Source organism: Chaetura pelagica, unplaced genomic scaffold (assembly GCF_000747805.2).
Source record: "Chaetura pelagica isolate M959 unplaced genomic scaffold, ChaPel_1.0 scaffold343, whole genome shotgun sequence".
NCBI classification, from domain to species: Eukaryota; Metazoa; Chordata; class Aves; order Apodiformes; family Apodidae; genus Chaetura; species Chaetura pelagica.
Genome location: NW_009952873.1, coordinates 1,732,871 through 1,748,331, shown reverse-complemented (window position 1 = coordinate 1,748,331; position 15,461 = coordinate 1,732,871). Strand labels below are relative to the sequence as shown.

Here is a 15,461-nt window from a genome sequence, read left to right as displayed (position 1 = left end):
ATTCCTGCTCGGTCACAGCAGCCGTCCCCAGTTCTGCTCTGACATTAAGGATCTAAAGTGAACAGGCTTTTATTTCTGCAGCCTGCTATATATAATGTCTTCACTCTGCCCTTTTATTTTCCCCACCAATAAACTAACAGTCAGAAGACACCTTTGAAACAATCTTAAATTATATGAGCACATATGGGCTTTTCTAAACATCTCTTGCTTTAGGAGACACACTGGAGAGCTCTGATGGCTTACTCTTACTCTTTGAGATGTTGAAGGAGTGTCTGCAATTGGATCCATCACTAAGGTGGCAAGCCCCATCAGGTCTATAAACAAACCAGCTGCTCAGAGGTACAATTCCAGCACACTAGAGTGAGCAACTGACCCTGATGCTCAATTTGCTCTTGTTAGCAAAGAGTTGCACAGTGAAGGTGAGGTTCTGCCTGCCTCCACTTGTCTGCAAGAATAATAGCCAGACTATTCAATATACTAATGACAGAGGACACATTAGAGGGACATTGACAGACAGATGTGCTGGAGACAGAGTCAGGGAGGTAAGGCTTCAGTGACCAGAAAAAGCTGATGAATAGCTTTACAATCAGGAATCGGAGATAACAGAAATAAGATAATTACTACAGAGCTGGTTGCAAGGACAGACTTTTTTCACCATCTTCCCTGAAGCACAAAGAAAGAGTAATTTGTTAAAGATAAACAGTGCAAAATGTTTAGTATCAGCAAACAGTGCAAAAAGCTTGATGAGAAACAGACGATACAGCAAGGCAGGGCTCTTGTAGTCACTACTGGGACACTCTAAGAAAAACCCAAAGACTGGTCTGATAGTTGAATCCACTGTACTTTCAGAAAGAGAATAGGCCCAGCCTCCCACATTTATTCTTCAGAATTCCCAAACCATAGTGAAAAATGTCACAGGAGACATTACTATCTCAAATGGCTGTTATCACAAAAGGAAAAGTAGGTACATCTTTCCATTTTGTCAGGTGATAGGAAGCATTTTACATCTACTGAAGTTTGACCAGCTTACAAAATGAGAAAAATTTATTGCACAGGTCAGGTGCTTTTAGTTTGTCACCCTGTTTTCTCAGATCCATGAAACAGCTCAGACATTCCCTGCCAAGCAGTACCACACTGTTTCTCCAGCTGCACAGTTAAAAGTATCAATCACTGCACTCTTTTTTCAACACCCCTGATTCTAACCCAACATCTTCTCCAGTTGTTAATCTCCACAACAGTCTGCAACAGCATTTCAAGGACAAGACTCCAGAAAGCAAGCAACCTGCAACAAGCCAAGTGCCAGTCCAAGCTGTGCCATGCCAGGTACTCTCTGCTTTTACAGGACAGCTACAACAGGCTTTTCAAAGGGAATCTGCTTCCCTTAGCACTGGACCCATAAGAAAAAGATACACATGCCAAAGTACTCTTACAGCCAGATGACGGTCAATTTGCAGCAAGCCAAGGCCTTACAAAGAAATGATACTGTCATATTTAGGTCACTGTCAGTTCTAGAAATTGAATGACTGTTCTTTATATTTCCTATCCCTTGAAAAAAAACAAAAAACAAAAGGATGGGCCAGACTAAAGATGATTTTAAAGAGTTAGCTTTGGTAAGAATTTAACTTCTTCCAAGAAAGGAGCCATAAATCTTGGGACTGCAGATGTCAGTGCACATCTGCACATTAATATACCTAGAAAACATTTAAAGCTGCTCAATTTGAAAAATTAAGCACTATTAGTATTTATATCCCCAAATCAAATTAAGTGGAATAGAAGTATCATTGCAAATCTGAACAGCCAGGAGAAAACCAAAAATGTTTCCTCCCTCTGACATGCTCCCTTCTTTAGAGGATGGAGTGGGTTGCATTGCAGCTGTCTCTGCACAAGGCCAGGCCAAGCTCCTGCACACAACTCTCTGGCTCAGCTGTGCTACTGCCAACTGCAGGGAGACAGATGTTAGAGATGCATGGTCCTGTCATGCAGTGCGGCAACTGAAGGTCTCTTGACAGCACTTCAAGCTTTCTCACATCAAGTCACTCCAGAGGGTAGGAAATAAATGTTGGACATCTAAGGAGTCTGGCCTGCAGAAGCAGCACGGGAGATGTTGCAACACTCCCAATAAAAAGCATCACATCAGCAGCCTCAGCTCAAGCGTATCATTATTTCAATCACATCAGAAGTTTGAGGCTCTCTTGTAAGTCTGGCCTCATGAACACATTTTGAAAAGGGCTGCAAGGTAACTCACGAGGGCTGACAGCATGTTTTAAGATGTCTGCTTACCCACCTTTACAGCTATTTGTTGCACATGTAGCATACCTCAAATTCACAGTAAAAACTTCTAAACCTGGGCTCATCAGTAGGCTAGAATCTTTTGAATTTGCCTGAAAACGTTTTCTAAGTATTTTTAAAACCCTCAGCACTTCTATCTTTGGCTACCCAGATGCTAGTGAATATAAGAAGACAATATTAACTGCCGACAGGTGGCATCAATGCTCTGCAATGTCATCACCAATACTGCTGAGAACATGCTAAAACACATTCAACTTTCACAGCAAGCCTACTGCTGGAGGAAGTCAACATGTTTGCCCCAGCAGCTACAGTAGAGGCAATAAAGGAATAATTTGGAAAACACATCTTCCTTGCTGCTCCACTAGAAAGACTACCTCGTCTCCAAGCCTGCTGTCAACTAACATTTGCTGAAGCATAATTACTAAAGAAATTACCAAAAGAAATGGGCCAAAAGAAAATGCCCATGCACCCATGACTTGCCAGCTCTCCCCAGTTTCTGTCATTTCACTGAACTGTCCTGAAAATGTTTCCACCAAAAGCACAGAGAAAATAAGGGCTTGTTATCTTGAGTTTTATAACAGAGAATACCTAACACGAGAACCCAAACTTCTAAAGGTGTGCTAAGAGCAGCTCAGCTGAGCCATGGGATGGAAGGGAATACAAGGTGGCAGGTGAGAATGGGCTGCATGAAACAGATCCAAGCAGCAGAAAAAAACCAAAACCAACTAAACAAACAAACAAAAAAAAAACAAACAAAAAATCAAAACAAAATGAAAAGACAAAACAAAAAAACAGACAAGGAAGGAGAAAAGGTGTTACACACAAAGAGCCAAGCAGGGCGTACTCAGAAATCGTGTCCTCCTGCCACCAGGCTTGAACGTCACTCTCTCAGATGCACAGTTAAACTTCGCACAGCCTGTGAGAAAACAAAAACAGGAAGAACAGAGAAAGGAGAGGAAAAGAGACAGAACACCACTACAAGATGTTAGCAACTTGAGGTTGGAAGGGTGAAATGCATTAACATGACACACAAGAATAAGCCTCAAAGTGTGGACCAAAGAGTATGTAGACGATATACGGAGCGAAGAGACTCCTTCCAACACCTCCAGACATTAGGCCCAGTTTGCAGTGTTACTCTCCAGTACACAACCCAACAATGAGGTTGCAATCCATAGCAAAGCCAAATCCTGGCAGAAGTATCTAATACTAAAACGTATGGAGCAACTCTATATACAGGGAGATGATTCAAGTAGCTCCAAAATACTTGAAACAGTTCATAAAAAAAAAAAAACTATAGAAAATTCTTCCAAAAAGCCTGTTTCCATTTTCTGTCTGTATTCCAATTTCAGCAAAAACAGGCATTAGAATTGATGTATAGAATTAGACTATGTATGGTAAATCTTTTGAAAAAGATGTTCAAGGGAAAAAAACCTGAAACTGCTAACTTTGGAAAAGTAAAGGAATCAAACTATCATCCTCTTAATGACTGGCAAGCAAAAAAGTCCTCCTTACCAAATCAATCAGAGCTGTGTCTGAGAAATTGGTTAACAGAATAATAACAATCCACAATTTGAGTAAATGAACAATATGTTATTCCTACCATTCCATCCTCCTTCACTAACTCTTCCTTCCAAGATAATTATTTAACTCACAATTGCAGAACTTGAGCATTTTCTTTATTTTATTGTTAAAAATTCCATCAACAGAAAGAGCCAAAGCAGCGTGGAAGTCTAAAAGGACTCTGAGTCTTCAAAAATTTCCTACCATTTCAATCATCTGTTAACAACAAAGCCACTCTGCCCCATCCTGACTCTCACTTGACATTTCCGACTCCTAATTCTCATCTGTCTCCTCATCCTTTTAGTCAATGGCTTTCCCTCAGGTCAGCAGAACATTGCTTGCCACCAGCATAATGCACTCGTGTGTTCTCCTTGGTGCTTTCATTACAGCAGACAGCCCCATGTGCTATATATTCATTACTTCAACAATCCAAACACACTTCATCTATCTGAGAAGGTAAAAATGTAGTTATAAAACCCCACCTGTATCAGCTTGTACACACAGGCTAGAGCCTACCCATCTACTTTATGCTATGTATTAAAAAATCAAGGGTCATCAAGGTGACAGTTTGTTCCCCACTAACAAAGGTGCAAGGTTGAACAGTAATTCCTCTTAAAGTCTTACCTTGGCCTGGTGCAGAAAGGCTTGGTACCGAAAGAGCACCATCACTGGTAAAGGCAGAGTAGAGATTTTCGCTAGAAGGTGAAGGTTTGAGGGGCTGTAACAAATGGTTCTGCCCAGTCTCTGGCACACTGCCAGGAGGGTGAAGAGTCTGCTGTGGGGGCAAGACCGACGGTGCACTTTGAGCTGACAGATTGCCTAGAGGAAGAAGGAAGGCAAGAAGACATTCATCATCTCAGTTTCCCCACATCATTTTCCAAGCTTCTGTCACTGTTCCCAAGAGAAAGGAGAAAAACCAAAGGAAAGTTTGACTGGAATATTTACTAGGGAGTGAAGTCACTACCAAGTGACTCAAATGGTCAGCTGAGCCATTACAGCAGTGATAGAGGAAAAAATGCCGTGGTGGTAGGGAAAAAGGACACCATCCTCTTGTCAAGCATGACAATGCAGGCAAGAGAGAGGCACACAGGGGGAGGGAATTACTCCAGCTTCTAAGAAAGCAGTAAGATTAGAAAAATTCTTATTTACTTAAGTTTTAAAGCAACTCTGTATTAGCTTACTGTCACATGCCTACACTTAGCCCTTATCATATAACAAAACAGAAGTCAGCAGCCAGGGTGACTGGATGCAGATATTGCAGTATGACATGGGATTACTAAAGTTAACAGGCAGGAAGCGGAAACAAATCGCTCTGCTCACAGTGCCACCCCTCCAATACTGCTTACTCAATGCTACAGAATTTGAGACATCTACAATTATCCAGCAAGCATCTGACAACCATGTAATTCAAACAGTGAACAGAACTCCTTTTCTGAGTTCTGCTTGTTTTAAAAATTATTGTAGTAAGAAAGGAAGTCTTGACAATTGATACTGTTTCTCAGTTTGTAAGTACAAAAAAAATTGAAACTCCGTTAAAAAAAAACAACACTACTTTAACATCCATCAAGTGTGGCTAAGTTTCTGAAGTGTAAGGACACTTGTAATACCATGCTTAAGTGCTACTAAAGTAGGAAGAAAAGATACTAAGGATGACTGAAAAGACCAGCTCTATTCTGCGAAACCAGTTTCAGGAGCCAAGGTGAACAATTTAGCTTAAATAAAAGCTTTCCCCCATACTGTAAATTTATGGTTTTAACCTCAGAAAGGAGATTTCCCAATCATCCTAATTAGAGCCCTGTGACTAATTTCTACAGAATACAAATCACAACTGTTAAAACTGCTCTTATAGAACAATGTATCAGTATCTTTCCATAGACTGCAAATGTCACAAGCAAGACCAATAATTAGCAAAAGCACTTTCAAACATGATCTAGTAATCCAGGTGGCAGTGGAGGAACTGGAACACATACTCCTCCCACCCCCCTCAAAAGACAAAACAGACATAGATCTAAGAATGAGAGATGGTACCTTGTTTGTTTTCTCTACTCAAAACATTTGAGAAAGCCTTACCTGATAGCTGAGGGCTCTTATTTCCCTGGGAGCTGCTACGACTGGACTTGCTGCTTTTTCCTTTAGTAGGTCGTCTCCTCCTTCCTGAAAGGGGTGCAGCTGGGGGAATAATTACTGCAGGGGGGGCCTTTCCCAATTTCACGTACAGTGACTCAATCTCCTGCTTCTGGCGACTCTGCAGCTCCTGGATCTCTTTAAGGTGCCTAATAAATTACAAATGAGGATGACTTACAAAAATTGTGTGCATATACATGCATGCTTACAATCCCTCCCCTCCAGTCAAGCTTGACCAGCTTCTCGAGTCAAACTCACATTGACATATAAGAACAGAGGAAATAATTACTTTCCACAAGTAACTGCTCAAGGCACATGGCAGAACACTTGCCACTGACCATTGTGCTCTAAATCTGGCTAGAATTCCAACAAAAAGTTCCCCATGCTGTACTTGCAAAGCCAGGACAAACATAAGTACAAACAAAATATATACCTACTGTAGATAATCAAATCAAGCAGCATTAAAATGCTACCAGAATAGCTAGATTACTAATTTTCTGAGATACGCTTCTCTACATCTGCAGTTTTATCAAGAATGTTGCAATCAATCCACATTTAAACACAGGCAACAAGTTTGCAGGTTAGAAAATTAAGAACAGCAAAAGTATATACTTTTTGGGAATTATTACATACTACTATCCCCACCAAAGAATCTTACTTCGCTCATAAACAGAGAATGGATCCAAACATTTAGCAAAGATTTAATCTCTTAAAAGAAGTTTACTCTTTTCCTTTTGAAAAGTCAAGTCCAGATGAAGAGAAATCCATGCTAAGCCTATGTTACATATACTCCGTACACAACAACTACACAAGGAAAAGAGCCTTACTTCTCCCGTAACCGACGGAGTTCCAATTTCAAGTCTTCATCTTCAATATCCGACTCATTGTCGCTGCTCATGTAGGAAGAGTTGAACGAGTTGCTAAGGCTCTGTACAGGGAGGCTGATCTTCGACCCCAGGGGCTGGAAGGAGTCTGGGCTCCCTGAGCCATCATCCAAATCCTTAGCCATCCCGCTTAAGAAGGCAGCCTCCGGTTCAGAGGACGGACCATTCATTTGTGGGGACTGCCTTGACTCCAACTCTTTCTTCGGAGCTGCAGCTGAAGAAGCAACTTGTTCCAAGTCCACAGAGAGAGGAAGAGTCATTGGCTCTTTCTCTGCACAGGTGACCTCATCCTGAGTCTTTGACACCGAAAAGCGCCCCACTCGATCTGTTGTTGTTGTTACCTGGAAGCGCCCGACCTTAGTAGGCTGACCAACATCTCCTGGCAATTGCAGCACAGGAACTGTCTGAGGAATGCCGTCTACCACATCCAAGGAGGAGTCAGCGACAGCCTCACTTTTCTGACTGTCAGCCTGCTTTACCAGCGTACTTTCTGGGCTACTGCCAGAAAGAGGTGAAGAATCAGTGGAGGTGGTTTCAAATTGCACTGGCTTCATTTCAGGTCTGTCACCCTCTTTTAGCACATCATCCACTGTCACAGATACCTAGAATAGAAATGCAATCATGCAGACTTCCTTAACGTGATGCTTTTATTTACCTTAACATGTGTCTCAGAGGGCAAAATAAACTCCTTTCCTTTCTATGCCACAAAGCAAGCTACAGCTTCCCTCCAAGTAACACATCAAGTAAAACACTATCTGTAAGCAATCTGAAGGATTAATTCCCAGAAACCCAGCAGATTCAGAGGAGACTTCTATCACACACAGGACATAATACAGTGAACATCCAAGCATTAAAAAGCAAGGCCAACAGTTAGACAGCTAAGGCCTCACCGGATGAAATGCTGTATTCACAATTCTAGATCTGCATTATCTCTGTCCTGAATGAAACCAGCACCTGCACAAAGCCCTGAATTCTCAGGCTTAACAGGGACATGTTTTTGTGATAGAAAAACCCACCGTGAGGCACACTGAGCTGGTGCTATGCAAGAACTTCTCAGCAAAGATCCTATATCAAAAAACAAATCAGTTTAACATCTCCTACCTGAAACCTTCCCATCTTAAGAACGCTGGCTCCTGCTGTGGTAGCCATAGCAGTGCTCTCTCCAACACATGATGCTGAACCTAAGAAAAAGGAGAATGGGATTAAGTAGACAAGGAGCAACATATTATTTAAAATCCAGCCACATATTTTTATCTACTTCAAACTCAACTATCAGTTAACTCCCAGCAGGCCTTTGGTTCATGGAACCTGATCTTTTTCAGCTTTACCACACAGAATACCAAAGTATTTTTCTATAAGTTTTCCCTGTATAGTGTAGTGGCTAAAAGCACACTTTTAGACAGCAGTAAAAAAAAACAACAAACAACTTATTTCAAACAGGAATGAGACATAGCCGAAGAGTAAAAAACAGAACTGAAATCTATGTAAGAAAAAAGCTTACTTTAATTCAATACCCACGTTGACTAAATTTCACAAATACTGGGAACAATTTATTAACAGAAAAGTGGTAAAACTGAAGAAATGCTATAAACCACATTTACTCAAAACAGTCTAGATGAAGCTTTCAAAGCTGGATCCTTGGGTGTCAGCTCTACTTTTGTTGTTGTATGCACTGACAGTATAACATTACAAAGCTGAGAAATTACGTTCTATTTTTAAATCAGTTCTATTGGACAGCTTGCTATGTTTATTAAGCAACTTAGAATTTTGTTTACTTTTACCTGCTAAACTTTGACAAAAACCAACTCATTTTCTAGCAGACACAAGAGTTCTATGGTATAACTCACTACCAACATAATAAAATGGGAATATTTTGTTTTCCCTACTGGTTTTATCAGCTGTTGAAGGCTTGTCACTAAACTCCAGAGGTACATGCAAGTTCAGTGTTTGCTAGATAGTTCAGAAATAATCCTAGTACCGCATTAACAGTTTCTTTTAAAAATGGAAGATTGTTTTAAAATTAAAACAATTATGGGAATACTGACAGGAAAGTCTCAGACTATTTTGAAAGCTGCTGGGGTTCCTGCTCCCTCCCAACAACTGGACTCATGTGGATTTGAAAATCATTGAACATTCAGACTTCAATTGTTGATCATCCTGTCAATCTTAAATTGTTCTAAAGCAACCAGAAGAGAATCTGGTTTTCCTACTACAACTTTTTAGTTGTTTAACCTTCATTTCTCCATTTTGCACAGAAAAGAAACACAGCTTAGGAAGAGGTAACCTACATACAGAATGACGCATACAATGATGCAAAATGAGAGGTCTTGCTGTTCTTGCCAAGAATGTAATACAAGACAGAAAACAGTTCCTTCAAATCCTGAAGCTGTACCTTAGCAAAATACTGGAGGTTCTTTGCAAGTCTTAACTTAGGATTCTGGACAGCTTTATATCTTAAATGAGTCACTATAATAGATGTATATATTGTTCTCCTGACCTACAGTAAAAAAAATTCAGCCTAGCTATTAAAAACTTACACAGTCCTTAAGGACTATTGCACGACTTAATAAAAAAGGCAATATCCTTCTGAGTTGTTAGTCTGTTCAATTTTGGATTTTATCTCCATGCTGACAAACCATCTAAAATAATCAAGGCTGTCTTACCATCCTTCAGAGACTGAGTTGCTGCGGACACCAGCCCGGTAACCGTTGTAGACGCTACTGAGGGCACAGACTACAGTTTCAAGGTGGAAAAACAGAATAAAATTAAGTTAAAAAAACTGGCAGTTTGATTGAAGATCACAATGTCATTATCTTCATTTTGTATTGAAACATATTATTGTCTTTCAAAATTTCAGATTTCCACTTAAATATCCCTCCTAAATTAAGAGTGACTTATCACATACTTCTTGTTCAGTGCTCTCTCTCCTTAGTCCATAATCACTTCCCCTTCTACTTTGGTGACATCGACGACATCACCAGAAAAACAAGATTAAGAACTAATACCAAAACCAGCCTCAGAAAACACATAATCTATTGCAACATACAGAGTTTTCCTGTTTTGGTTGAATACCACCAACTGGAAGATGACTTTTTATTTTTAGAACTTTAAAGACTGGTGGAGTGATATTAAAGGCAGTGACCTAAGAGCACAACCTTCAGAAAACACTGAAGTTTTTCAAGACTACTAAACTGACAACATTGCAAACATACACAGGCAGGAGCAGATGTCACTGGAACTGTCTCTGGACTAAGGGTTCTTCTCAGCTTAGCATCCAGATCTTCCAGTGGCTGCTGGGACTGAGAAAGGAAAGAGTAAACAGCTGTCCCAGCTCAGGAGAAATACATCACATTTGAGAGACACCTATATTTAATACTAAAATTGAAAGCAGTCAGTACAGGTTCCATATTTCTATCATGTTCCCTTCCTACATGTTTACATTTATCATGTCTAGCACAGTAAGACTAGAAACAATTTTTAAAACACGTGGTAAAATACAGAAAAGAAGCATTAATTGGAACTTCTCCCTGACGTTAGCATGAAATTTGCAATCCCTTCAATAACTCAGCAAAGATGGTACAAATTCTACTTTTTTTGGTCTGAGGATAACGGACATAAATTGTATTATGTATCTAAAATCTTGAAAAATGAATTTAAAAAAACAGGCCACAGAAAAATTTAAAAATATGCCCATAATTTCAAAAGCAATCATGAAGATCGATAACTCAAGTTTAAAAAAAAACACCTCACCATTTTTTTTAAGTTCCCTCTAAGAAGCTATCTGGATGGATTGATTGGAAGAGGCAGGGAGAAGGGCATTTCTCTCTCAAGAAAGCTCACTACTGAGATTGTTAAGAGTTGGCATCCAAGATGTTTTTCAAATTTGTCCACTTGATTTGAGGAAGGGAAGAGAATAACAATTACCTTAAAATATCTTAAGATAAGGAAAGTTCAGATTCACTCAAAAATCATTAAGGCCATACCCATAAGATACATATGGAAGAAGAAAGTGTTGGCAAATATCACTAAGTTCCAGTTCAATGGAGTAGAAATTTCCATCCCAACTTCAGCAACATTAATCTTTCCAAGTCTTTTCTATAAAAAAGCTGGATCTGTTTTACAAATGAAGCTGAGGTCATGGCAACATAACATCACCTTCTATTTTCAAGAGACTCCAAGTTAAGAGGTACACAATAGCATAGAGATGCTTTCAACAGGTTGCCAGGATGCTATTTTTCCTGCATTGTCGATTTCAAAACACAGCCAAAATAACTAAGAAAAATAAACCTCATATCAATTTCAACCAATTTTTTTAAAAAGCACAAGATTAAGCAGACTTCTAAGACTCCATTCAGAAATTCAAATGCTTAGCAGACAAGTGAGCTAACAGAATTCGATAATATTCTAAAATAAAGATGACATTTCACCTGAGCTGCTGTACAATTCTCATCACCCTGTGCTTAAAAGATATTTTGCTTCAAGTAAAAAAAAGAGCTGAGGTAACAGTATGATCAGGAAATAGGGTGCCAAAACGAAGCTTGAAAAATTAATCCAAATATACTTTTTAAAGTAATTAAGGAACAAACAGAACAGGTATTTAAGACTAAGGAACAAGCTGTCCAAAACTAGTCTTGAGATGTGACGTACTTCGTCTGCAAATTAGAAGTCTGGTACTCAGGAAAGAAAACACCAGTTGTGTAATGAGCTACTGGAAGCAGTAAGGAAGGCAACCCTATCTACTTTAAGACAAGCCAGTAATTTTCCAGATAGTACTATGTGACAGCAGCAAATGCTCTTAACAGTCAATTAGATTTGATCCAGTTGGTCTCCTCCAATTTTGTCTCACTCCTAGACAGGCTTTAGAGTTCAAATGAGAAGTGAAATTAGGTAAGTTGTTTGCAAAGAACAAGCAGCAAGGGATCTATATTTGTGCCTCTTCCATATCACAAATGCCAGAAATACCTATGACAAACAGGAAGAATCCTTTTGCAGTGGTACGGTGGCCTGAGTCACTTACATGGTTACAAATGCTTTGAGTTTGGGGGAAATTAGTAACACACCCAGTTCCAAGCAATGACAATAAAAATATTATGAACTTGGTGTGACTAATTTTAACCAGCTGCCTTCAGATTCTTTTGCTACCCTTGCTCATGGTAAGCACACAGATAAGAATTATCACCAAATTGTCTCCTTTTCAAGGAAACTATGCTTCACAAAGAACTGGCTAAAAGGCATAAACCAGCTTTTGGCTCCAGGAGCCCATGGAAAAGGAAGCGTTGGTTGCTGATATTATCATCTTACAGCTCCCCGTAAGTCATTCTGTTTCTTGCTCCATTTGGAGGTAGAAGACACCCATTTCCTGATCACTCACAGGGCAGGAACATGTTCCTCATTCAGCCAGCTAGAAAGAAGCTGCCTAAAACCAAACACAGCAGCACTCTTTTTCTGTGATAGGTTTCAAGAGACATACATTCACTTTCATAGTTTTCTTACATAAAGAGTGTAAGTCTCTGCCTTTTCACACTGTATAATACTTTTCAAGTAGTGGATTGATTTTCATTGCTTATAAAATATTTAAACATCTTTTAAGGAAAAAGAAGAGGCAACAAAGAAGCAGTTCTGACCACAGAGGCCATCTGCAAGGACTCCTTGATTAAGGTCACTGATTTGCATTTGCTTCACAAAATAATGATATCTACTGGGACAACTAGAAAAAACACTGAATAAAGACAGAGCTTCTGCATAGACAGCACTGGAGAAAAAAAGCTGGAAAAATTTAAAAGGGTTATGACATGATTGTTCATGACATAACCAACATAAAGGTATGCAAAAGCAGCTAACATGCCCTGCTTCTCAACTCCTGTCTTTAAAGCCATGGCCATAGTTCCCACATTTGAAAGACAAATGAAAATACTATTCCAACAGTATCTTTGAAGATTAGTACCCTAATAAATGTAACCCAGGTGTAACAGTTTTAGCTGTAGAATGAGTCATGACAGCTCATTAACCGAAGTTACCTTAGCACAGTTTAGATTTGCAATTTTCTAACACTATTCCTTCGTATGCCAGAAAACCTAAATTCTTCCAGATAGAACTTCTCATCAAGCTACTGTAAATCCCAAAAAAGGAATAGCTTTTAAAGAACTAGAAAGAGCTTTCAAGTTTATTTTAAGTTCCCTGAATTCAAAAGCTCAGTTGCAAGAGATGAGTGGCAGAATACTATCAGTGTTACGGAGAAAATTTCACCAAGATTAGCTCAGTCTGCACTAAAATTCTCAGTGGTCAAGAAAAACAACAAAAAAATTGGGCCATAACCCTAATATAAGCATTGTACTAACTTTCATTCTGTAATTATTATAATTACTTTAAAATTACATTTAAGACTTAGGTGAATAGTTCATTTCTATAAAAAGCCAGACTCCAATTCAAATGTAGCTTTTGCACACATATTCTAAGACTATTCATTGGGGACTTAAGCCACAGGTACAAGGTGTTAACACTGTAGGAAGCACATGTACACAGAAAACACTACATTTAAGACAAAATTACTCTGAACCTTAAGCAGGCACCACTAGGTACCTACTTGATTCATAACTTCTTTACAGGTTTGAATATAACATGGGGATGATAATTCTGTGCCAAGTGTACTCTAATGTAACTTTCTATAAAAACATCTTTGTGTTTATTCACAGACTTCTTTCCAAAGTAGCACAACTCTATCACATGGGTTTTGTTCAGGTTTTTTTTCACCTTTTCTTTGCTTATTGAAGTGTAGTATTCCTATGTTACATTTAATCACATAGCATTTACAAGCTCCATAAAACAGTTGTGCGTTAACATGGGGGGGTCCTATTTTTTAAACAAAAGTGAAGACAAATTTAATCTTTGTGATCTTGAGCCAAAGAGCTGTCCCATTTACATACAAGATAACCAAGCTAACTAGTGCATGCAAGGCCAGAACCTGAGCAAGGGAAGCCACCATTACATTTCAACTCATGTTTATGATCAGGTGCTTCAGACCTTTTGCAAATCTGAAAGCCTAGTGACATCAGTGTAGTAATAACTGGGGGAAAAACAAAGAAAAAAAAACAAAAACCAAAATAACAGGAATTCACAAGAACAGCTATTTTGCATTTTCATTAATGTGTTATTGCAGTACATACAGCTCTAATTTTGCTACTATATAATTTTCAAGAAGAAAATAAGTTTAAGTTTTATGCACAAACTCACCTGTGTTACCTTTTGTTAAAAACAAACAAAAAAACACCTCCAAAGCTCAGGTCAACACACTAAAAAACTCCCAGCCTGATTAATTATTTCTGTGCTTCAGACACTGGGCACAGCATCCTGAAGGGCAAGCTAGATACCCACTGCTGAAGTGACTCTGGCCATTGCTACAGTTACACAAAGGGGGTTACTCAGTCAAAAGAATAGAAAAACAAAGGCATTAATAACATGCAATTGAAAGTTTAATAGAAACATGCTCTTTGAAAGGAAAAGAAGCAGATAAAATCTGCCCAGTCGTGTAGCACCTGAGTTAGTGAAGGTCCTGGAAAAGGTGGCAGCGGCTCACTGGATGGAGTGCCAGCCGGAAGTTCAGAACCTACTGGTAGCACCTACGGATAACGAAGAGGAAACGCGAGTCCATCAGACATGGAACAGAAGGATCAGATACCAAGCTACAGTCAGTCATGTCATACAACAGAAGCTTCAACTTTTTTTTCTGTAGAGCTCCTTCCTGGAGAGTTAGCATAGAGTCTGTAGGGATTTTAGGGAAAGTTGTTTGCTTTTATTTTTTTTATTCCAGATTATCTTTGAGTAGACACAATTTACAGTTTAAACAAACTGCTGTGTCCAGAGCGGGGGATGTTATTTTAAATTCCGCAAGAAGTGTTAAATCATTCTTCCAAAACCCAATTACGTTTCCACGAAGCTTAACTCATGGAAGAGTGCAAAAATGCACTCAGATCTCCTTACAACAGATCTATGTTAACTGCCTGTTAGGAACAGCAAGCTACATGCTTCTCACAAATTGTTTCAAGCAATATGACTTGAGAACAGGAACTCCGGTGCCTGAGGATGTCTCCACTTATTGAGAAGCAGATTTATAGGCCTCTCACACCAATTTCTTGATCCATCACTTTTTTTGAACCTGAAGGATGTTTATGACCCACAGAGGATGACTAGGCCATGCAACTGGGTAGGGGGAACTAGTCCCAGTTATGTGGAAGATGTTAGAGAGACTGGAAAGGTTAGAAGGAGGCATCAAAGCCTTCCCGCCAGGTCAAATAGCACATTCCAGTTAGTTATTTCCATTGTTAGGGAGGTGAGAAGTGCTAGGAATTAAGTGATCCATTAAACAATTTGCAATTCTTGTTCTTAGCTGTAATCTTGAGGCTTGACCATGACTTAGAAGCTTGAGGAATACATGATAGCCTTATGAGTAAGAGCTGGTCAGCTGGCTTCCCTTGTACAACAGCAAGCACTGCTGGATACGCGTAATTGGGCCAAAGTCTACTCTGGTCCTCAACAAGCAGAACCAGTTCTAGTTTGTTCTAGTTACCACAGCTTAACTGATGGTTCAAATTGCAATAACAACTGCCT

At 39.4% G+C, this 15,461-nt stretch overlaps 1 protein-coding gene across 1 annotated transcript in view; it reads right to left on the bottom strand.

Moving 5' to 3' along the window:
• WNK1 (WNK lysine deficient protein kinase 1) overlaps positions 1 to 15,461 on the bottom strand; it is a 105,546-nt gene that overhangs the window by 4,495 nt on the left and 85,590 nt on the right. The window contains exons 23-31 of the mRNA XM_009995222.1: positions 14,390 to 14,473; positions 10,070 to 10,156; positions 9,521 to 9,590; positions 7,959 to 8,038; positions 6,801 to 7,459; positions 5,920 to 6,122; positions 4,474 to 4,668; positions 3,134 to 3,205; positions 622 to 663 (exon numbers count right to left, since the gene is read on the bottom strand). Coding sequence (XP_009993524.1) covers positions 622 to 663; positions 3,134 to 3,205; positions 4,474 to 4,668; positions 5,920 to 6,122; positions 6,801 to 7,459; positions 7,959 to 8,038; positions 9,521 to 9,590; positions 10,070 to 10,156; positions 14,390 to 14,473 — 1,492 coding nt within the window. The remainder of the gene's footprint in view (positions 1 to 621; positions 664 to 3,133; positions 3,206 to 4,473; positions 4,669 to 5,919; positions 6,123 to 6,800; positions 7,460 to 7,958; positions 8,039 to 9,520; positions 9,591 to 10,069; positions 10,157 to 14,389; positions 14,474 to 15,461) is intronic.